The sequence below is a fragment of the Dendropsophus ebraccatus genome, chromosome 2 (assembly GCF_027789765.1).
Source record: "Dendropsophus ebraccatus isolate aDenEbr1 chromosome 2, aDenEbr1.pat, whole genome shotgun sequence".
Lineage (NCBI taxonomy): Eukaryota > Metazoa > Chordata > Amphibia > Anura > Hylidae > Dendropsophus > Dendropsophus ebraccatus.
This window is the reverse complement of record NC_091455.1, coordinates 116,961,128-116,985,466: the sequence shown is the minus strand read 5'-3', so window position 1 is coordinate 116,985,466 and position 24,339 is coordinate 116,961,128. Positions and strand designations below refer to the sequence as shown.

Sequence of the window (24,339 nt, the reverse complement as noted above, 5' to 3'; positions counted from 1 at the left end):
CATCAGATGCTCAGCCGCGATTGGCTGAGCACAGTCCCTGTCCCTGTCCCTCCATCCAGCTCTTCCCCTGCGCTGTTCCTCACACACAACACCCTCAGCTCTGCTTAGTCACCTCTGTGAGGGGAGGGGGGAGGACGTGCTGCTAGGAGGTGAGGGGAGGTGGGGGAGGAGGGTTTGTTTATGTCTGTGTCAGGGCTGTTATCTGATCCTCCTGTCAGAGTCCTGACAGATCTGCAGGGAGGGGGCGTGTCCAGCAGGAATGCAGAAATAAGTCAGAGCCAGAGAGGGCTATAAGGGCATAGTTAGCCTTATGTATTTAAAAAACTGTTCATTTTAGGTTATTAATGTATATTGCAAAAAGTCTTATCATGACCTAAGCTAACTAAAACTGAATGGTCAAAATATTTTATAGTTGCGCTTTAAGGATTTGAATCTGTATAGTCTGGAGGAAAGAAGGGAAAGGGGGGACATGATTGAAACCTTTAAGTATGTTAAGGGACTAAATAAGGTTCAAGAGGGGAGTGTTTTTAGTAAAAAACTAAGCTCAAAAACAAAAGGACACAGTGAGAGGTTAGTTGGGGGAAAGATCAGAAGCAATGTGAGAAAATATTATTTTACTGAAAGAGTAGTAGATACCTGGAACAAACTTCCAGCAGAGGTGGTTGGTAAATCCACAATAACAGAATTTAAACACGCCTGGGATAGACATATATCTATCCTAAGATAATAAGAAAGAAAATACTAAAAGGGAAGACTAGATGGACCCAGTGGTCTTATGTTTCTACATATACCTCCTATGAAATATAATAGCAGCATAGGTAAATATTCACAAAAAAGTGCAATAGACATAAATATCACTTTAAATAGGAACATAAATTATAAAGTGGTATGGGAAACACTCTTAAGGTCCTTAAAGCGACTTTGTACCCACGATCTGCCCCCCCCCCCCCCAAATCGCTTGTACCTTCAGATAGCTGCTTTTAATCCAGGATCTGTCCTGGGGTCTATTCGGCAGGTGATGCAGTTATTGTCCTAAAAAATAACTTTTAAACTGGAAGCCCTGAGCCAAACGGCCTTGGCCTAGATTGTGTATGCATTAGGCTGGCACAACCTCTCTGTCCCTCCTCCCCTTCCTCCTCATCATTAGGAATGCTCCAGGCAGATTTTCTACTATTCATCCTGTGTCAGCACAGCACATGGGCTGGATTGTTAAGGCACCTGTGCAATGTTTAGACAGGAGAAAATGTTCTAGGGGCATTCCTAATAATGAAGAGGGTGGGGAGGAGGGACAGAGGGGTAGTGCAAAGTTAGGACACAGATACTCTAGGCAACACCCGTTTGACTTAGAGCTGTAAGTTTAAAAGTTTTTTTAGGACAATAACTGCATCACCTGCCGAACGGACCCTAGGACAGATCTTGGATTAAAAGCAGCTATCCGAAGGTACAAGTGGTTTGGGAGGGATAGATTGTGGGTCCAGGGTCACTTAAATAAGTCACTTGTAAACAGCACTTGTAACCAGCGTCCATTATGGTTCAGACAAAGCATAGGCTAGACCTTTTTCCCCTGAGACTTCTGGGCATCCAATTACTTCTGATGGCACACACAACTGGGAGTCTATGGATGTAGAAGTGACATCCAATATGGTTGAAGATACCCCCTCTGGTTCAAGGGTAATAATTGCCACTACAGGAGGTGAGAGGGTGTGTCACAACTTTTTCACTGCCCCAAAGCATAAAGTGGACCAAAAGTTCCATGAAAGTGATCGGGACCCCGCAGTGTCACTAATAACAGTTAATAACAGATTCTAGTGTGATTGGTGCAGCCTGTCATTAACAGTGAGGGCCCGGCTGCTGACTGCTCTTCATAGCTCCTTAGAGACCCATGACGTACAGTTACATCCATGGTCGTCTGGTGACAGACATCTATGACGTAACTGTACGTCCAGGGTTGTCTGGAGGTTAAGAAAGAGAGAAGTTTATGTTCTGATCAAATGGATCATTTTTAAAGTCAGAATAAGATTAGGTCTAGTGAATAGGATAAAGAGAGACAGCAGGTGGCAAAAGACTTGTGGGAGCTACTTCTGTACTGCACTGTGGAAGGAGTTGTTATAGGCTAGTGAGCAAAAGTGAACAGGGCATGTGAGCAGAACATAGGGGGAAAAAGAAGAGAAGGGCTGATGTGGATATAATCTACAGGGCAGATGGATGATGCATAGGATGGAAAGAAAACACATGAAATCTAGGCAAGGGCAGTCAAGCTTGACGTACTTTCTGGGTCAGCTGCACGCTCAGTATGGCTTGAAGGCCTCAGTGGGACTGCTGCACGCTCAGGCACACTTGATGGCCTCTTTGGGACAGATGCATACTCACTATAGCTTGACAACTTCTCTGCGACTTCTAGACTTCAGTCACTTACTTGAGCATCCAGGCCCAGTTCAGATTCCCAGTAGGATAATAGTAGACTGCATGGAACTAGCTACTCTTTCCAGCTGGAGTTTATTGCCTCCCAGTAGCTGGGTGGTTGAAACATGGGCATCAAATTCAGAGAGAATTAGAGTATATTCAGAGAGTATTAGAGTATATGGGCCGGTTTTGTGTGCTTGACCCCAGGCTAAAATTTTCCAGCCATCCCCTGCCTATAGCCCACAGGACACTGAGAATGAAGGTATTTTTCTTATATTGATACTTGGCGCCATTTTTGTGCACTTTGTAGTTTAATCCATATGCTAATTAGGCAGTTTGGTGCATTGGGAACAGGATTACCACCCTCAGTGCATTGATCCACCCCAGCCACACTGCCACTTCTTATGAATATTGGGGCAGGGCAGAATGATTATTCATTAGAAGTGGCAGGCCAGATCTTTGCACCTCAGTTGACCAAACCGCCTTATTAGCACATGGATTAAACTACAAAGTCCATAAAAATTGCACAGAAGATCAAGATAAGAAAATTACCTTTATCTTCAGCACTCCATGTGGGGGACATAACAGCAGTTAAGATACTTCTTTATGCCCCCCCTAAGGGACTTCTATAAGTAATCTCTTAGGCAACTTACATATGCGGTCCCAACCCCGCTCCATACAGTGTTTATTTATATTATGTTTTTTAGGACGTGATACGACCACAAATCTGCAATTCCGGCATTCTTTTTCTTTCTCTTTTCGTTTATTGCATTTAGACAATAGAGAGAGACAACATATGGAGAGGCTGGACATGCCATAAATTGCTTAAGGGTGCCTTCACACCTACCGGATCCACAGCGGATCTCTTTTCTGCGGATTCGAAGAGAGAACCTCTGCGGATCCGGTATCAATTCACCCCTATGATAGCACATATTCGCAGCGGGATTGACATCCCGCTGTGAATATGTGCTTTAACTCCCTGGTGCCCGCAGCCCCGCCGTCGCATCCCCAGCGCATCCCCCCCATCCCGGCCACATCCCCCCATCAGCCCACCCCCATCCCGCCGCTGAGAGCATACAGTACAGATCAGCTGAGCGGGACCGGAGCCGGGAGCCTCACTGCAGCCGCACCGCCGAGCAGGTAATGTATGCTTGCGGCGGCGGGCCGGAGATGGGTTGACGGGGGGATGTGGCCGGGATGGGGGGGATGTGCCGCCGCCGGGGATGGGGGATGTGACGGCTAAGCTGCGGGCACCAGGGAGTTAAAGCACATATTCACAGCGGGATGTCAATCCCGCTGCGAATATGTGCTATCATAGGGGTGAATTGATACCGAATCCGCAGCGGTTCTCGCTTCGAATCCGCAGAAGTGAGATCCGCTGTGGATCCAGTAAGTGTGAAGGCACCCTAAATGAGTATTTTTTTTTATTTTTATTTAGAACATTAGTTAGAACATTAATTACTGCAGACTTGGTTTATCTAGTCATCAAGTGACTTGGCTCAGAACTGTGTACTGTCTATACATAATAAAGTTTTTACAGCCCTCCTTATTAATATTTCAGCAATAAGTAAACAATGATAAACAATAATTTTCATAAACCTACAATATCATACTACCAGACACCATAGTGTCTATGAATGAGGTATTAAACAGATATAGTAGTTTACAAGGAAAAGTAGATATAACAAATATAAAAAAAATTTATTTTAGCAAACTTAGGCTTGTATCAGATTCCACCTTTCATTCCTCACAGATACTTTGGAAAATGAAAGGTGGAAGCTGACTGGTTGCTAGGGGCAACTGAGCCAGTTTCACTTTGCACCATGTTTGATAAATCTCCCCCTAAGTTTCTGTTCAATTTAATTCAATATGAAATAAACCCCCCAAACTTCTGTATTTTACCAAGCACAAAAAATTCTAGGAATCAAACACTGTTGGCATTTGATGTCATATTGGTTTACTGCACTAAATTATTTTGCTAGAATAACATCATGTTTCTACTATCTTTTTAGTCCAATATATACAAAGCCAACAAAGGATTGGTGAACCCAAATTGTTCCCAGACACCTGCTGAATTTTACAAACCAATATAAGAGTTAGGAAGTTATTTTAAGAGAACTTTTTCTATGAACAAAATGTTTAACATTAATTTTTAGATGTGGAGAAAGTTTATTTGATTTTTACTTTTGTATGCTTGTATTGCATGAAGTTAAACTTGTAAAAAAATATAAGGTGAAAGTGATTAGAGCTGGGGCTCTAGAAATATAGATATTTAAAGGCGACAAACTATAGAATATAAGTTACAATCTATTTTATTGATAAATAATTCTATGTTAATACATAGGATTTTGCTCAGTGTTTCTGTCAGTATTTGTTGCCAAAATCTGAAGTGGAACTAACAGAAAAAATTATAATGGAAAGAATTGGGAACTTTTTGGGGGACATATATCATGCAAAAAATGTGTATTTTTTGTCCCAAAATGCCAGATGCAAATAAATTTATTTGCAAATGGCCGTTTTCCGAATAAATATTCGTATCTGGCCATTTTCCGCCCGGTATGCCAGGGGGGCAGAAGGGGTGTGTGGAGGGTGCGGAACGAGGGTGCGGACTCAGGGTCCGCTTAATTCATAATTTTTTTCGCCAAAAAATAGTCAGGATACCTACTTCAGCTCTGAGCTGGCATAGGTTTCCTACAGCGCACTGGTGTGCATGGGATTTATGTAGAGAGTGCTTCACTACATAAATCTCCGTACTGTTGGAGCTGCGGGGACATTTTTAGGTTCGGCGCAAAAAACGATGTACTTAATAAATGTCCCCCTTTGTATTTTCAACCCACTCCTAGCTTTGGCTGAAAAATATTGACCAAAATACTGACTGAAATACTATGTGTGAACAAGGTAAAAATAAAGGTAAATAACGTTCATTGTTGCAAAACATTGGGCATTACTAATGATTATTATCATTAATAACATCTGTTGTTTTTCAACAATGAGCATTATTTGCCCTTATTTGTACATTGTGGGAACATAGCCGTATACTGTATGAGGTCATCCAAGAGGACTACATATGTCAAATTCAAATGTTTTGATACTAAGGTTAGAATCCCACACAGTAAAGTAAAAGCTAAATACGGCCATAATTTTAGGTGAAAATAAATCAACAAGTAAACAGATGTAAAAACAGCAGAGTTTTGTAAAAACAGGTGGTAAATTATGAGCATGTGTATTATTTGGAGGGCTGTAATACATTACAACTGTTTTCCTATTTTCTGTGCACTGCCAGACAATGTTTGTATGCAATGGCTCCCCAGATCACCACATCAGCAGTTGGGGTACTGAGTCAGTCTACAGCGAAAGGCATGATTTCTGTGCTACTGCTATTACTACAAGGCTTCTATACTCAAACCTGAATGTAGTCAGATCCCAAACAGAACCTGGACTCATCACATCACTCATCACACAAATGAAGGTGACAGTAGCTGACTATTAATGGCATGACATGTAATGAGTGCTGTGACACCAAATTGTCTTCAGCTGGTAGTGCCTGGAAGCGGTTTTCAGAGGCGTGTAATGAAAGTGCCACCTGTGTCTGCATGGTGGACAAGGAAACTGTAGGAGCTGCTTATGCTTGTTAGCAGAACAAAAGATCCTCTCTACTGGTGGCCTGTCTGGGCCATCCAGAGCCTGTTTACCATGTGCGTGCCCTCATATAACAACTGTTTCCAACACCTCCAAACAGCTTTGTTAGAACAGCCTACTTTTATATATCTATATTTATGGCTATATTTATGTTGCCGCTATGTAAAAATCATGGCTGTCTTTCCGTATGGCCGTCTTAATAACCCCAAAAGATGTACATCTATTAATAATGCGGGACACAAATAATAATCATTATTTGTGGTGGTCGTAAACAAAAGATGGCCATGGGAACATAGCTAATAAATGTATGACTGTATGATGTATGACTCAGTAGTTAATAGTAACAAAGCATATCTTACCTTGAAACTGAGTAAATTTGATTGTGCCCATTCTTTCTCCATTTCTAAACACAACTTGCCCCTAAAAGGAAAAAAAACATTTTTGAAAGCCGGTAAAGGATACATGATCTTATTTCAATGCAACTCAAGAACTGGATAAGCCAGCCATAACATTAAAACCATCTGCCTAATGTTTTATCAAAACAGCTCTGAATTATTAAAGGGGTAGTGCGGCGTTAAACTATTATTCACTAAATAGCACACATTACAAAGGTCTACAACTTATAATGTGTGTTATTTAAGTGAATGACACCCTTCCCTGTGTTCCTCCCACCCTAGAAGTGTGGTGCAGTATACATACGTATTCTCTATAGTTATGCTCAGCCAATCGCGGCTGAGCAGCTGATGATGCGGAAGAGGGGAGCTGGCATGAGGAACACCTGGAGCAGTCCGGCCGGCCTCACGAAGATGACGTCTTCGACCCAAGAAGGCGGCGGGGGTCGACAGCGAATACGTAAGTATAATGCACCACACTTCTGGGGTGGGGGGAACTTGAGATCTGGGAAATTTAGAAGCCACTCATCACCTCTTTGTCATGTTTCCAAAACAGCACATTATCCTGCTGACAGAGGTGACTGCCGGTAGTGTGTACTACCATGTAACCGTTATATATCCATGCAAACATACATACAATTTATACAACTTAGTACCCTGTGTTACTCTAGAAGCATTATACCTTTTTCTGCTTTAGTATACTATCCTTATTTTACTTGACACATACTATGTATGTTTTGATACCGTGAAGTTGATTCCAAGTGTAAAATTTGCAATGAGTAGCTGTTCATGGAAATTTTGAACAACCAAAGAGATCACAATGGAATTGAAGAATGTCATGATTAGGCAAAAAAAAGTTTTTATTTATTTTTTTTTAAATCAGCAATCTGGTGCATTTCTAAAATGATGGGAAAACTGGAGAGTTTAGCACCACCAAAAGGCATGAAAAAGTACAGAATACAACTTTGGTAGATGATAAGTTGAGAGAGAGGTCAGCAAACCTTTGTCAAAGTCAAAAGATGTTTATGTTAAAGTGTCTTTATCGTTTTATATATAAAAAACAAACAATGACATGTTGCATAGCTATGTCAAAAGTTTTGACCGGTCAGGTCTTAATGTTCAAACCCTTGCAATCCTTAAAGGGAACCTGTCACCCTGGTACCCAGGGCAGAACCCAGACGTGCAGATGAGCGAGTGGCGATTTCTCCACAGCGAGATTGGCATTAGCAGGAGGGGGCAAGTATATGATCCTTTATCCAGGGATAGGGTGGGTTCTTCCCGGATGCCAGGATGACAGGTTCCTTTTAAAATGATAAATGTGTATTTATGTGCTTCACTGTCTGTCTGTCTTTTACATCTCTTTTTATTAGACAAGCTTTATAGCTTTAGGGTGCGTTCACACGTACAGATTTGATGCTGCAGATATCAATGTAACTAAATAACTGAACGCAGCTTTAAATTTGCGCCATCAAACCTGCTGTGGATCTGCTGCAGATCCTGTAAACTATTGTGTGAACGCACCCTTAGGCCGGGTTCACACAAAATATTTTTTCAATTACTAACGGCCGTTGTTGCAGATTGCAATACTGGCCGCTATTTATTGAAAAAATACACTGCATTGTTTTCGAATCCCACTCTGTATACACTCCGGCCAGGATTCCATGCAGCCGCACACAAAACTGACAGTGCAGACAATGTAAAATCCGGCTCTACAATGGGTTGTCTGCAATGGGTAATTGGAATGCGGGCACACCCATGTGAGCCCATATTCCAATTTGAAAAAAATGAAGCTCATCTGACAGGTACTGCAGTAGCGGATTGAACTTAAAAGACAGCGGCTGTTCTGTGAAATGTGACGTGTCACAGAAAGGCCACTGTCATACATTGTGTGAATTTAGCCTTATAATGGAGTCAGAGATCATAACCAGCTATATCTAAAGATTTGTGATGGTCTGGACACATGGACACTTTAAGAAGCAAATAACTAACAACTGACAATCAAGAACAGAAAATCCAGATAAAACTTTGTAAGAAAACATTTTTCTGAATTCTAGAACAAGATAAACGATACATATGTACAACTAAGACACCTCAAAAGCTTCTTAAAGCAAACAAATGAAGCATTGTAAACATTTTCTAATGGGTCATTTGACTGATCCTAGGATGATCAACCATGTCTCTCAATTACTGAAGAAAAAACAATACTTAAAGGCTCAAAGTCAAACATCCGCTAAGGAAAACTGCATAAAGAGAAAATCTTAAGGAAGGAATTACTTAGTTACCACAGGTTTGTTCCAAACTTCAGGCAGCTAATAAAAGTTTTTGCATCCAGGTATTAAAATAATCATGTTATTTTTCCAATTAATTTTGAGCCTGTAAAACTGAAGAAGCTATGTAAAAGTGACTGAATTCAATATGCAATATTCTTGTTAAACCCTTTGAATTATAGATGGCATATTGATGACTTTGTTTCAGGTCCCTACACTACACTACACTACAGGTGGTAGTGTACAGAGGATATATTATACAAATTACCCACTCTCACTGTCCATATACTTCAGGACCCTGATGTATATTTTTCTGACTTCAAAGCAAAAATGTAATTCTATAAAACAGCATTTAAAATACAGTCCAATAGTTTTAAGCAGTTTTGAGCTTCCCTGTCGTAATGAAAAGGAAAAAAAAACATATCTGTATATCCCAGCAAGTAATAGGTTAGTGGGCCTATCTTTTAGGCTGTGTTTTGAACGTGGTCACCATCTTGAAAGCCAACATATTGGATAAAGGGCACGTTTTACCAATAGGAAGGTGGTCATGTGCTATATCAAAGAGGATTTGTCTCACAAATTGATTGCCACAATCAGATTTTGCTTCAAAATCCTGTACAGATCACTTTCCAGCAGGTTATTAGCACACACAGAAGTCATCTTAGCTTGGTTTTAGGATTGGTGGTCAGGATTGTTTTGAAATATAGACAGTAATAGGGAAAATTAAAAAAAAAAAAATCACTAGAAAGACTTTTAACATAAAAATGTGCTATAAACAATAGGTCATTTTCTGATTACATAAGTGCATTGATGAAATGAGTGAATAGCCATTTATAGTATTCTATGGAGGATCTTTAACAACCGTTGTCAATAGAAGTGATGGGCAAAGGATAACCTGTTTCCTATCCTTGTTAAAAATATAGATCTGTTGAAAATAATTCTGGAAGCTAAGCTTACATTTTAGAGTATTTTAAACATTTCTGGCACAAACTATATTACACATTACATTGCATTGCAGTTAAGTTATTAGCAGCTACAGTTTCCATGTGCTTTACTGATTAAAGAGCACCTGTCACCCCTGGTGCAGACCCATATACTTACCGCTGCCACAAAGTCCTGGTGCCCGTCCCGCCGCCGAGATTTCCCCTTCTGAAGCCCCACGTGCGCTCACCAGAGATGAGTCCGACATCCATAGAGAATAACTGGAGCAGTCATTTTATATGGGCGTCGGACTCATCTCTGATAAGCATGCGCAGCTTTGGATGGGGATATCTCGGCAGCGGGACGGGCTCCAGGACCGGGACTTTGTGGAAGCGGTAAGTATATGGGTATATGCACCGGTGGGTCTGTCAGGCTCTGCCCCGGCACGGGGGTTACAGTTCAATACTAATGTTCCTTCAAAACTGAGTACATACATACCAAAACATTTCAAGGCAACAGTGCTAACCACTAATCCACTGGTATAAAAATAACAAAATACAGTGCACAGTCAAGTAACATATAAACTATTTATTGTCATCTAAATATGCTTCGAAGCGCTTCACTTTGTTGAGATCAGCGATTCACTCATCTATATTTATGAGATTTATTTATTGATTTATATTTTATTTTACTGCCATCCTAGGCTATTATGAATGTAAAACATTTTACCAGACAAACCCTTTTAGGTAAAACGAGCAGACTTATGTCCCCCAAAGAGTCTACTAAACTTAGGTTCTACTAATTCCATCAGCACATTCCCTTAAAATATGACATCAAAGGGGTAGACTCTTTCTACTGTGTTATCCTTTATCATTTTTTTTTTTAAATATTTTTTTTCAATATATTTAGTTGTGGTTGGTTTACAAATAAAAAAAAAATACTCTGGGTGAGTGTTATTTATTTTTTATTTTCACCTACCCTAGCTAAATATAAAACATTTTATTTTACCAGAATACCCCTGTAAGAAAAATTGATCAAGATCAACATAGTGGAAAAACAGTCTAGTTTTGTGATGTAATATTTTTAAAGCGACTCTGTACCCACAATCTGCTCCCTCCTAACCACTTGTTTCTTCAGATAGCTGCTTTTAATCCAAGATCTGTCCTGGGGTCCATTCGGCAGGTGATGCAATTTTTGTCCTAAAAAAAATACTTTTAAACTTGCAGCCCTGTGTCAAATTGATGTGGCCTTGAGTGTCTGTGCTCAGGCTTGCACAGCCTCTCCGTCCCTCCTCCCCGCCCTCTTCACCATTGGGAATGCCCCTGGACAGGTTTTTTCTATTCATCACTTGTTTGAAAACTGCACAGGTGCCTTAATGATCCAACACGTGCAGTGTTCTTACAGGTGATGAATAGGAGAATACCTGCCTGGGGCATTCCTTATGATGAACAGGGCGGGGAAGAGGGAGAAGGAGGGCTGGTGCAAGTCTAAAGCACAGACATTCTAGGCCACGCTAATTTGACAGAGGGCTACAAGTTCAAAAGTTGTTTTTTAGGACAAAAACTGCATCACCTGCTGAACGGACCCCAGGACAGATCTTGGATTAAAAGCATCTATAAGAAGGTACAAGCAGTTTGTGGGGGGCAGCTTTAAGGAATTGAATCCTGGATTACCCCTCATACCAGGGATTGTGAACCTTCGACCCTCTAGCTGTTGCAAAAGTACAATTCCCATCATGTCTGGACAGCCCAAACTAAATAATTCTCCCTCTGTTCCGCACTCTAGATGCTGTGATTGCACTAATCGCAGCGCCTAAAGTGTTAACTGCCGCAATGCAGGCTCGGCCCGAGTCTCGGCATATGCGACATATGCCTGGCTATCAATGAAAGCTGGAACCCACTGAGGATGGAGCATGTGCAGCTTCTGCACCCATTTCATTCCAGGACATAACTGTACGCTCCTGAGTGGCAATGCACTGCAAAAAGGGACCCTAAATTGGTTCAACCCTGGTGTCGTGAATGAGTTAAAGAAAGCTGATATAAGTGCGGACACATCGTTTGTAAGCTAAGGCCCCCATGAAATGATGGATATTATTTACATATGGCACTAGGAAATTAGGCTAAGTATACAGTTCTTTAAATGCAATGTCAATCACCTAGGACAGTTTATAAAAAGTATATGTTAATAAAAAATGCACTAAAGAATATTGTTTTAAAATTTTAGAAAATATTTTTCTCAAAGTAAGCATGAAGTGATATATTCCAAATAACCAATTTTGTTTGCATCTCTCTTCTTCTCATCACCGCTTTAAAACTGTGCAGTAGAAGTTTGAGACATTGTTAAATTATGGGGTGCAAGGAAAAATAACAGTTGTTAAGCTTGCCGCCTACATTTAGTTGTGACACTGTTTTTGCAATGTTTTTCAATGGAAGACTCCAAAGTCCCATTTGTACATTATTTTTTATTAGGTAATACACTGGTGCATTCTACTTCAATTCAGCATTTTACAACAATTAAATGCTGTGCATACTGCAGTAGTGTTCACAGCCAACTTTATCTATAACATCTGTTGCCTGGGCTAAGCTCAGTGGCTCTCTGGCAACTCATTCTTTACTACGCTATCAATAGTTTTGTTTTAACTATTTATATTTATCTATATTTTAAATTTTATTTTTATTTTATCATTATGGGTAAATAATTCTTATTTTAAGAGGCAAACTGGGTGAAAAAAGCATTTAACACCTGCACAAAGGAAATATTTTTTTTTTTGTTATTTGATGGATGTTTATTTGGATAGACCTCATTTTGAGTCCAAATAACGGCTGTTATTTCAAAACAATGCCCATTATTTCACAAATGAAGGCCATTCAAAAAAAAAAAAAAAAAAAGATGATGTGTGGTCTGAGACTGTGAAAGTTGTATTTTCTGTATGATCACACTTCTTCTGCACTTTTGCCTAGCTTTTAATACATAGGCAATATTTTACTTGTTTGTGTTGTTGTTTATCTGAGGTTGTATTTACCTAATTTTATAACCTTATAAAGATTAGATGTTTTTATCCTTTTTTTGTTTGTTTTTAGTATTCACTAAAATGTTCATCTATAGAATTCAAAGACTGTGTACTTTCTTTTTCTCATGACTGCATATGATACAATAGAGATAAGACATAAGATTTAATGGCATGATTCAGTTCTCTCAGATACTTTGTCGCTATAGTCTCATGACTACACACATGTACCTGATTAAGGAGTCATCATGCCTGCTTCATCCTTCCTTCCCCTATTCAAATTGGCACTTTCAGAAAGAAATGTAATTATCTTGTATTTTTAGACCTTTCATTTTAAAAGCCCAGGCTCCTATTTATACTAAAAGGAGCATGCAGTAAGTATATATAAATGTTTCCTTTCCTGCATTGTAACAACATAGCCATGATAACCAGAATTAGAGGGTAATGAAAGCATTTCATGGTCAGTTAAATAGAACTACTTAAAATAATGGTGTACTGAATTAAGCTGGCTGTAAAAGAGAGGTCTAGGGAATATTTATTAAACTGCCCTCTCTTACTATGACTGGACTTGCTTACCAGTGTATAAGAGGATCCTGAGGTGGACCCTGGCTCTATTACATTGATATCTAAAGATTGAGCAGGCGACAAAAGGTATTTGGAGCAGACTTTAAAACTAAGGCACTTGCCATTAAGATCTAATTTTTTATTTATTAAAAATAATTTATTACAATTATTGTGAGAATTTCAACTGCCTACGCCCTCAGGAACATTTCTTATGGGTGGCCTAAAGAGCATGTACCATCAGGTACAGTCACTTTAAGTGTTGCATATGAATACAATGGTGTTGACGCAGTGAAGCCGGTGCTGTGGTCCTTTTTTTGAACAACAGCCTGATTCCTGTGCCATAGAGGTGCAGGGGTTTACTTTCACTGAACCGGGCCATAGTTAAAAAAAAAAAAAAAAAGGACCACAGCACCGGCTTCCCTGCGCCATTTAATTCATATGCAACACTTAAAGCAATTGTACACTGTCTTTTTAAGTAAAAAACAGCCGTCATTTTCAGTATCAAATTACGGGCTTTAAAGTTTTCACTGATTTCCTCTAAAGTCTATGGAAGCAATGGCCATTAGTTCACACAATGCAAAGAAGAACGCCCATTAATTTGGCTGCCAAATTAATGTGGCCATTAGTTTAAATTGTTCACATAGAGATTATTTTTTTGCTGTCCTTTAACCATCAACAAAATTCAATAAACCTTTAAAACAGCCACACCCCAAAGGGTGTTGAACGTGGCCATCCTTCAACCTAAATTTAAATAATTTACCAATGGTGTTGTTGCATGTGGAATTGTCCAATCTATTAAAATTTCATATTCTCAATTCTAACAAGGTAAATGGTGTAAAAAATAAAATAAAAAAAAAAACGTAGTTGCTGATTTTTTTGTTTCATCACACATCATTTTTTGTTTCATCACAAAAATTGTAAAAAAGGTCAAAACACCCAATCTAAACCAAAATTGTAGAAAAAAATATATATAAAAATCATGGCACAAAAATAAGTCCTAATAAAGTCCTATGGACAGGAAAGTAAACAGAAAAAAAAAAAGAGTTACAACAGAGGAATTTTAAGCATAATAAAAAAATAATACCAAAACAAAATCTATATAAATGGGGTATCACAAAATACAGATAACATGGCTTCTACTGCAAATTGAATGTTTTTCAATCCCCTCCCCCCCTCATTTTATTTCAGTTTCCCTGTACAGTAAAATAAAGGAGTCCTGAGAAAGTCCAAAAATTCTGCAAAAAACAAGCCTTTACATTGCTCTGTATATAAAAGAATTTAAGAGTTTTGGATTTTAAAAGTAGTAAGTGAAAGTAAACCCAGACGGGACAGGGATTAAACTTGTTGCCAATCAAGGGAATTTTTGTTAGCATGTTTTAGTGCCTGTTTTTATATTGATTACTAATACAGATGAAGTTATTATTTCCCTATGTCGAGGACCACAAGGTTTATTTATTTGCTGCTACGCTTGTGTTTTGGGTGCTGGTATGGAGCCCTCTTTCAGTTATAAATAAGGAGCTGACACATTGCCTCTGTCAACATATTTATTTAGCTGACAGAAGTTCCGTGTATTGGGGGTGACCAGAGCCCCACCAACTCTTGTGCCCAGGGCAGATGCCCCTACCTCTCTACAGCTCCAGGAGAAGGAAACCATGCCTTGATTATATCCATGATGTGCTTCTACAAGTGAAGCTGCTCAAAATACTTGTACATAATAGTAAAGCATTGCAGTTTTTCTGGAAACAGAACCAAATCTGTCCATGGGTATTTGTTAATGCAGTTCAGCTCTCAATATTTATGGCCCCCTCTGGCCTATTTGCAGCGGTTGAAGATGGTTGGAAAGCTAAAAACAGCAGGAGGCTATGTTTATACAATGTCCAAAAAAAAAAAAAGGCGGCCGCTATTTTTATTTAAAAAGATGTTCGTTATTACCGAGATTTAACTGACTGCTATGTAATGGAATGACAGACATCCAATGCACACAGTGTATAAAATTATGGGTGTTATCTGCGCGGACGGCAAAATGGTGATGACAATTATTTTCTGACATTTTTTGAAAATAGTGGACGTTATTTTTTGTTGTTCATACAGTTTTTCTTTTCCCTCCGTCCTTTCTCTGTTTTTACTAATAAATGCTATGGACTTTTCAATTAAAGACACCCCCAAAGGCCAATTAGTAAACCCAAACTAGAACAACATACCAGCAGCTGTTATTGCACTGACGGTCTGCCAATCCTCAAAATAACGGACGCCATTTTAAAAATTATAAGTGGACAAGAAAAAATGTTGTGGGATTATAGCCGAACAGGCTTGTTTTAAGCATAACTCCTTTTGACTTTAATGGGAGTTGTATAAACTACACCTCATATAAGTCCATTAGCTACATTGTTTGGGTACCTCATATGCAAGTCCTGAGTAGTATGCAACTCAATAGTTTTCACAAATCTGCTGGCATGTTCGGGAATAGTGACTTCAGGGTGCCCTTGCACACACTTTTTGTCTGGCGTTTTTAAGTCTAAAAAGAAAAACGCCATAAAAACCGACAGTGCGTTTTTTTTTGCATGCATTTCCATTTTTCTAGCATTTTTTCCTAGTGTCTTTGACTTTATGTGTGAATGATCTTTTTTGTACTTTAGGCGTTTTTGTGTGCTGAATTTTTTTCCTCTGCCATCACATGACCTATCTGCTAGAGCACAAAAGGTGACAAAATGCTAGAAAAATATTTAATACGTACAGCAATGGAGTTTTTGAGACAACCAGAACAATCCAATTGAAGTCTATTGGAGAAAAAAGCCACACCCTCAGCATGCTGCATTTTAAGAAGACTGCCACAGAGCCTGAAAAACGCCAAGAAGGAGACTTGAGGAACATATATAACAAGACAGTTTTACCCTAGGGTGAACAGCATAAAAACAAAAACCCTTCAAATTAAAAAAAAAAATGCTTTTTTTTTTTCAATTTCACCACACATTTAATTTTTTTCCTGCTTTTGCAGTGTACTTAATGAACAAATTCAGCCCGTCATTGCAAAGTACAATTAGTGGCGCAAAAAATAAGGGGTCATGTGGGTCTCTAGGTGGAAAAATGCAAGTGCTATGGCTTTTTAAGCACAAGGAGAAAAAAACAAAAACGCAAACATTTAAATTGGCCTGGTCCTCTAAGGGCTAAGGCTAGAGATAAGCAAACCAGCCGGATTTCTGGTTCGTATGAATCAGAAATCTCGGCGGCTGACTCCCGCTGTCTGTTCCCTAAGTGCAGCGGGTGGATACATCGTAAGGAACGCCTGTAAAACTGGGATACAGCCATTGGCATTGGCTGTATCCCAGTACACTCATCTCTCGTCTCAGCATGAAGCCAGCCTCATTCAGATTTTGGATGTACGATTTACATCTTCTTTAATCACTCATATTGGAATAGTGATTTTTTTCTTAAAGAGAAAGATAACATGTAACATAAGATAACATTTCCACTGCAATCTGCTCACATTGAAATGGTAACACAAAATACAATTGGGCACTTTATTGCTTTGTTCACACTAGTTTTTTTTTCTTTCCATTTAAAATAATGTCTGTCATTTTGAGTTTAAAATTATGTCCGTCGTTTCGCTGTTTGGATGCCCGGAATGATGGCTGTTGGTACATTATTCTAGTTTGGGTTTCTTATTGGCATTTGGGTGTGGCTTTAATTGAAAGTCCATTGATTTTAATCGTAAAAACGGTGAAAGAACGGTGAAAAAAAAAACCTGTGAATAACTAAAAAAACATTCGCTGTTTGCAAAAGTAATCCGATATATTTAACATGATCATTATTATGATGTCCACGCAGACAATGTCCATTGTTTAATACATTGTGTGCATTGGATGTCCGTCGTTCCATAGACTTATGGTAAGTTTACACGGAGCGATAATTGGCCCGATCGCACGATTAACGATTTCGAAGTAACAAATTTTTTTTATAACGATCAGCGTTTAGACGGTACGATATATCGTATGGAAAAATCGTTTTGCGACCGCAGCTCGGACCGACTGCAGCCCGCCCCCCCGAAGCCCCCTGCGCCACCCCGATCGCCACCCCCGCCGCTCCGATCACCACCCCCGGCTGCCGCTCCGATCGCCCCCCCCCCCCCCGCTGCCGCTCCGATCGCCCCCCCCCCCGCTGCCGCTCCGATCGCCCCCCGCTGCCGCTCCGATCGCCCCCCACCGCCGCCGCTCCGATCGCCCTCACCGCCGCAGCCAAGAGCATACGTTACCTGCTCCGCGCAGCAGGTCTTCCGACATCCCCGACTCCCATCTTCAGCGCATTGATTGGCTGCTGAAGAGGGGAGCCGGGAATTTCAAACGGCTCCCCTTCAGCCAATCAGTGCTGCCTTGCATTGATTGGCTGAAGAGATGAGCCGGGAATTTCAAACGGCTCCCCTTCAGCCAATCAGTGCTGAAGAGGAGCCGTTTGAAATTCCCGGCTCATCAGTGCGCTGAAGAGGGGAGACGGGGATCTCGAAGACCTGCTGCGCGGAGCAGGTAACGTATGCTCTTGGCCGCGGCGGTGGGGGCGATCGGAGTGGTGGCAGGGGGGGCGATCGGAGCTGCGGCGGGTGGGGGTGGCGATCAGAGCGGCGGGGGTGGTGATCGGAGCGGCGGCGGGGGTGGCGATCGGGGCGGCGGGGGTGGCGATCGAGCGGCGGCAGGGGTGGCGACCGAGCCAGCGCAGTGGGCTGCAGATGAGCGGGGGGCCGGGCTGCGAGCGGGGGGTCGGGCGGCAGGCGGGGCTGCGAGCGGCTGGACTATCGCGCAACGACTGTTTACACGGAACGATCGGCGAATTTTTAGCGATCGGTGAACGACGATTTATGAACATGTTAAAAGATCAAAATGAACGATTTTTCGATCGTTCGCCGCGTTTACACGTACGATTATCGTTCGAATTCGACCGTTATCGCGAAAAGTCGCCCGATAATCGTTTCGTGTAAACGTAGCATTATGGTGCGTTTTCACAGAGAGATTTATCTGTCAGATTTTTGAAGCCAAAGCCAGGAACAGACTATAAACAGGGAACAGGTCATAAAGGAAAGACTGAGATTTCTCCTCTTTTCAAATCCATTCCTGGCTTTGGCTTCAAAAATCTCTCTGGGTAAACACACCATTAAATGCTTTGCATTAAAATCTATTAAATAGCAGCAAAAACAGACTTTTTTTTTTTTTTTTTACAAATTAATAGTTTGAGGGAAAGTATGACTCCATCTTTCCACCTTTAGACTACATCATTCCATTCTACTTTTATTATATTTAACCCTTTGAGGACCAGGCCCAAAATGACCCAGTGGACCGCGCAAATTTTGATCTTAGTGTTTCCGTTTTTCCCTCCTCCCCTTCTAAGAGCTCCAGCACTTTCAGTTTTTTATCTACAGGCCATGTAAGTGCTTGTTTGTTACAGGAGTAGTTGTACTTTGTAATGGCGTCATTCATTTTACCATAACATGTATGATGGAATTCCAAATATATTATTTATGAAGATATAAATTGGTGAAATCGCAAAAAAGAATGCAATATGGTAACGTTTGGGGGGTTCCTGTGTCTACGTAATGCACTATATGGTAAAAGCGACATGATACCATTACTCTATAGGTCAGTCCGAACACAACCATATGCAGGTTTACACAGATTCTCTAATGTTATATATTTTTTTTAAAATGAAATCCTTTTTTTTGGCAATTAATTATAAATAAAATGGGACTATTGTGACGCTTATAACGGTTTTATTTTTTCACCTACGGGGCTGTATGGGGTGTCATTTTTTCCGCCATGATCTCTAGTTTTTATTAATACCATATTTGTGAAGATCGGACGTTTTGATCACTTTTTATTAATTATTTTATATATATAATGTAACATAAAATCGGTAATCCGCGCACTTTTTTCCCTCTTTTCGTGTACGCCGTTTACCGTTCGCAATGACGCTTGTTATATTTTAATAGATCGGACAATTACGCACGCTACGGTATATTATATGTTTATCTATTTATTTATTTTTATATGTTTTATTTATATAATGGGAAAGGGGGGTGATTTCAACTTTTATTGGGGGAGGGGTTTTGGGGTAGTGTGTTAGTGTTTTTAACTTTTTTTTTTTTAACACATTTGAAGTCCCTTTGGGGGACTTCTACATCCAGTACTTGGATTTCTACACTGATGAATGCTATGCCATAGGCATAGCATTCATCAGTGTTATCGGCGCTCTGCTCATTGAGCCTGCCTGTGCAGGCTCAGTGACCAGAGCGCCGATCGGACCGCGCGGAGGCAGGTGAGAGAGCTCCGGCGTCCCGTTTTACCGATTGGGACCCCCGCAGTCACACTGCGGGGGTCCCGATCGGTAAGTGACAGGGGACTCCCCCTGTCACTTACACTTAAACGCCGCGGTCGCGCCGCGATCGCGGCGTTTAAGGAGTTAATGACACGCGGCAGCGCGATCGCGGCAGCGTGTCATTACCGGTGAGGTCCCGGCTGCTGATTGCAGCCGGCCCCCACCTGCTATGAAGCGCGCTCCGCTCCGGAGCACGCTTCATAGCGGGAGAAACACCCAGGGCGTACAGTTACGCCCTAGGTCGTCTGGGGACAGACTTCCATGGCGTAACTATACGCCCTGGGTCGTCTAAGGGTTAAAGTAAATAGGACATACTGTGTACAGAAACCTATGCCCAGGTAATAAGCAGTTAATATGGAGAAATAAAGATGTGCTCATGATTAAAAGTACCCATTTGTCATGTTCAATCTTCCATACAGTCTAACTTAGTAAAAACCAAGTGTCATTATTTTTTATTGTGAACTCTTTACAATGTGCTCTGGTTTCTACATCCCCCTAGAGTGATGGCAAAGCTTTTCCCCTGACACCAATCAGTCAAATGATATGCATAGTGCTGTGCAGCGTGGAGGAATGTTGAGTGATGCTATAAACCAAGCAGTTACAGATTTGGTTTCTTCCTTCCAGTCTGCTGCTCACACAGAAATTCATAATTATGCAACAACTAATGCAAATAATTACTAACTCAAATTAGATCACGTTTTATTTTCCATTTTCGAAATTAACTGGAGGAGTCACTTAATTCCCTGGAATAGTGATAACAGCACCAACACTGGTCGAGGTAAGACTAATATAGATGAGTAAACTTGCTGAAAAATCGGATTTGAACAAACCCAGATGATCGTCATTTGAATCCCACTGCCTGGAGAAGGTGGATGCAGCCCGAGGACTGCCTGGAAAATATATACACGGCCATTGGCAAGTTGCTCATCTTTAAAGGCTAACTCACAGCTAGATCAGTTACCTGAACTTCAGATTACCCAGTGTAAATCTTCCTTTTAACCCTTTGAGGACCAGGCCCAAAATGACCCAGTGGACCACGCAAATTTTAATCTTAGTGTTTTTGTTTTTCCCTCCTCCCCTTCTAAGAGCTCTAGCACTTTCAGTTTTCTATCTACAAGCCATGTAAGTGCTTGTTTGTTACAGGAATAGTTGTACTATGTAATGGCGTCTTTTATTTTACCATAACATGTATGATGGAATTCCGAATATATTATTTATGAAGATATAAATAGGTGAAATCGTAAAAAAGAATGCAATATGGTAACATTTGGGGGTTCCTGTGTCTACGTAATGCACTATATGGTAAAAGCAACATCATAATATTACTCTATAGGTCAGCCCGAACACAACCATATGCAGGTTACACAGATTCTCTAATGTTATATATATATTTTTTTTTATGAAATCCTTTTTTTTTGGCAATTAGTTAATAATATAATGGCCCTATTGTGACGCTTATAACGGTTTTATTTTTTCACTTATGGGGCTGTATGGGGTGTAATTTTTTTCCGCCATGATCTCTAGTTTTTATTAATACCATATTTGTGAACATCGGACGTTTTGATAACTTTTTATGAATTTTTTTATATATATAATGTAACATAAAATGGGTAATCCGCACACTTTTTTCCCTCTTTTCGTCTACACCATTCTCCGTTCGCAATGACGCTTGTTATACTTTAATAGATCGGACAATTACGCACGCTACGGTATATTATATGTTTATTTATTTATTTATTTTTATATGTTTTATTTATATAATGGGAAAGGGGGGTAATTTCAACTGTTATTGGGGGAGGGGTTTTGGGGTAGTGTATTGTTGTTTTTAACTTTTTTTTTTTTACACATTTGAAGTCCCTTTGGGGGACTTTTACATTCACTACTTTGATTCCTACTCTGACCATTGCTATGCCATAGGCATAGCATTGATCAGTGTTATCGGCGATCTGCTCATTGAGCCTGCCTGTGCAGGCTCAGTGTAGCAGATCGCCGATCGGACCGCACGGAGGCAGGTGAGAGACCTCCGGAGGTCCGTTTTAACGATCGGGACCCCCGCAGTGTGACCCCCGCAGTCCCGAACAGTAAGTGAAAGGGGCCTCCCCTTGTCACTTACACTTAAACGCCGCGGCTGCGGTGTTTAAGGGGTTAGTGACAAGCGGCAGCGCGATTGCTGCAGCATGTCATTACCGGTGAGGTCCCGGCTGCTGATTGCAGCCGGCCCCCACCTGCTGTGAAGCGCGCTCCGCTCTGGAGCGCGCTTCATAGCCGGAGAAAAACCCAGGACGTAGAGTTACGTCCAGGGTCGTCTGGTGACAGACTTCCATGACGTAACTCTACGTCCTGGGTCGTCTAGGGGTTAAAAATGAATGTACATAATGCCTGGATTTTGAAGTTATATAATTTTTACATGTTTCAGCCATTTTGTGTATTATGGGGGTGATTATGAACAGCGGAGGTCACTTACCTCCCCGGTTCCAGCGCCGGGTCCCGAATCGCGCCGCCTGGTACACCCGTCCCGCAGCAGCTTCCTGGTGTGAGCTGCCGTATGAGACGTGTCGTCTCAAGGCAGCTCAGCCATTCAGCGGCCGTAGCGGATTTTAGCAGCATACTATAGACTATTGTTTCATACAACCAGGATTTATAGTCATGTCTTTTTTTTTTCTACAGTCCACAACATTAACCAAAATCTATTTTTTTTTTATTTCTGAATTGTGCAAGGTATGAAATGGTTGTCTGCCTTTTTTAAAAGTTAATACTGTTCTTGATAAACTTTCAGAAAAGCATTACACTCCTACGTATAGTATTACAGTACCTACAAAGGGTAAAGAGAATTGGTGACTACAACTACGGTGGAGTACACAAGCAGAAAAAAGCATATACACACAAGGGCTACACATCCAAACAATGCAAAGTATACAAAAAAAAAGGAGGGTAAGGCTATGTTTAGACAAGATTTTTTTCATCTCTGTTTAAAATGACGTCCATCATTTTGAGTCAAAAATAACGGACGTCATTTAGCTGTCTGGCCACCCAAAAAAAATAACGCCCACTGTTTGCAAAAGACGTCTGAAAATAATTGACATTGTCATTATTTTGATGACCTCACAGATAACGTCCTTCATTTTATACACTGTGTGCATTGGACGTTGGTAATCCCATTGACCTCAATGCATTACATTGCAGTCAGTTGAATCGTGGCAATAATGGACATCTTTTTAACTAGATGTTAACTAGTGTTAACATAGCCTAAGGGAGAAAAGCCTCCTCACCTGACCATATATAAAGTTAAAACCACTTAAAATACATCTACCAGTATCCCACTTGCGTGCAAGCCGGGAAACACCACCAACTAAACCCTAATACATCATCGATCACTGGTAAAGTAACGAAATATGTGAAATATGATAACTAATGTGGTAAGTGTACCAACCAAAAAATGGCAAAGAAATAGTATGTCGCCATGTGTGAAATAATAAAGGAGGTCCGGTGGAAAGAACCCTCCCATGCGTTGCGACATCAACATGGCTTCATCAGGAGCATAGGAATAGTAATATGTCATCTTATTTATGTTAGAATAGGTACAAAAGGGACAGCCCACTGATCAATTTACATACCTTGTCACTAGAAAAGAGGCATCCTGTGCACACATTTTAGCACCATATCGGATGTGACCACACATGTGCTGAATCATAGGTCACTAGAAACAATAGCTCCACTGGAAGACTTTAGAGAAATGGCATCTTGAGTAAGCCTACACTCCTGTGATATTAACACAGAGAGCTTTGGAAACATGGCGCCCACAGACCAACCACACATATAGAGAAAGACAAGTAAAGTTACATACCACACTGCCGGAGGAGCAGCGTACAGTGCTTACGCTTAAACATATTGACAGAGACCACGCATGTGCTGGATCAATGATCACTAGAGGTGGTGACACTGATAAGCGACTCCAACAAGATGGCATCATGAGTATGCATGCACAGCTTTGGTAGTAGAAAGGGCTTCAAGAACATGGCATCCATGATTCAAATAAATGTATGTAGGTATGTAGGTGCGGGTCCACAGGTAGTCCCGACATCTAGGGGACACTTATCCTATGTATATGGTATATGTTTCCAAAATGGGTATCCCCTTTAACCCCTTAACTCCACAGCCACTTTTGGCATTAAGGACCAAGCCCTATTTTTCAAATCTGATGTGCTAATAAGGCTATGTTTACACAACGTCAAAAATAGAGAAAAGGCGGCCGATTTAGATAATTAAAAAAATATCCGTTTTTGCCGCGGTTTAACTGACTGCAATGGCAATGCATTGAAGTCAATGGGAAGACGGACGTCAAATGCACACAATGTACTGAATAACGGACGTTTTCACCGCGGACGTCAAAATAATGAACATGATCATTTTTTTGGACGTCTTTTGCAAACAACGGACGTTTTTTATTTGTCACTGTTCTTTCTCTGTTTTTACAATTAAATTCAATGGAATATTCAATTAAGCCACACCCAAAGTCCAATTAGTAATCTCAAAGTAAAATAATGTACAAATACCAGTCGTTGCACTAAGGGGAGGCCAGGCTGCTAAATAACTTCCATTATTTTAGCCTCAAAATGACTCATGTCATTTTAAACGGAGCTGAAAAAACTTGAGAACATAGCAAAACTGAGACTTTGTTCTAGTGACAAAATGTATTTTATGTAAGTAGTACATTTAGGTCAATATAAAATACTTTCTTTGAGAAAAACTCAAAAATGTCATAAAAAAATAGAAAAATTGCATTTTCAAG

At 40.5% G+C, this 24,339-nt stretch overlaps 1 protein-coding gene across 3 annotated transcripts in view; it reads right to left on the bottom strand.

Moving 5' to 3' along the window:
- GABBR2 (gamma-aminobutyric acid type B receptor subunit 2) overlaps positions 1–24,339 on the bottom strand; it is a 505,458-nt gene that overhangs the window by 172,950 nt on the left and 308,169 nt on the right. For all 3 annotated transcript variants that reach the window (XM_069958150.1, XM_069958151.1, XM_069958152.1), the window contains exon 8: positions 6,402–6,462. In XM_069958150.1, the coding sequence (XP_069814251.1) occupies positions 6,402–6,462 (61 nt within the window). The remainder of the gene's footprint in view (positions 1–6,401; positions 6,463–24,339) is intronic.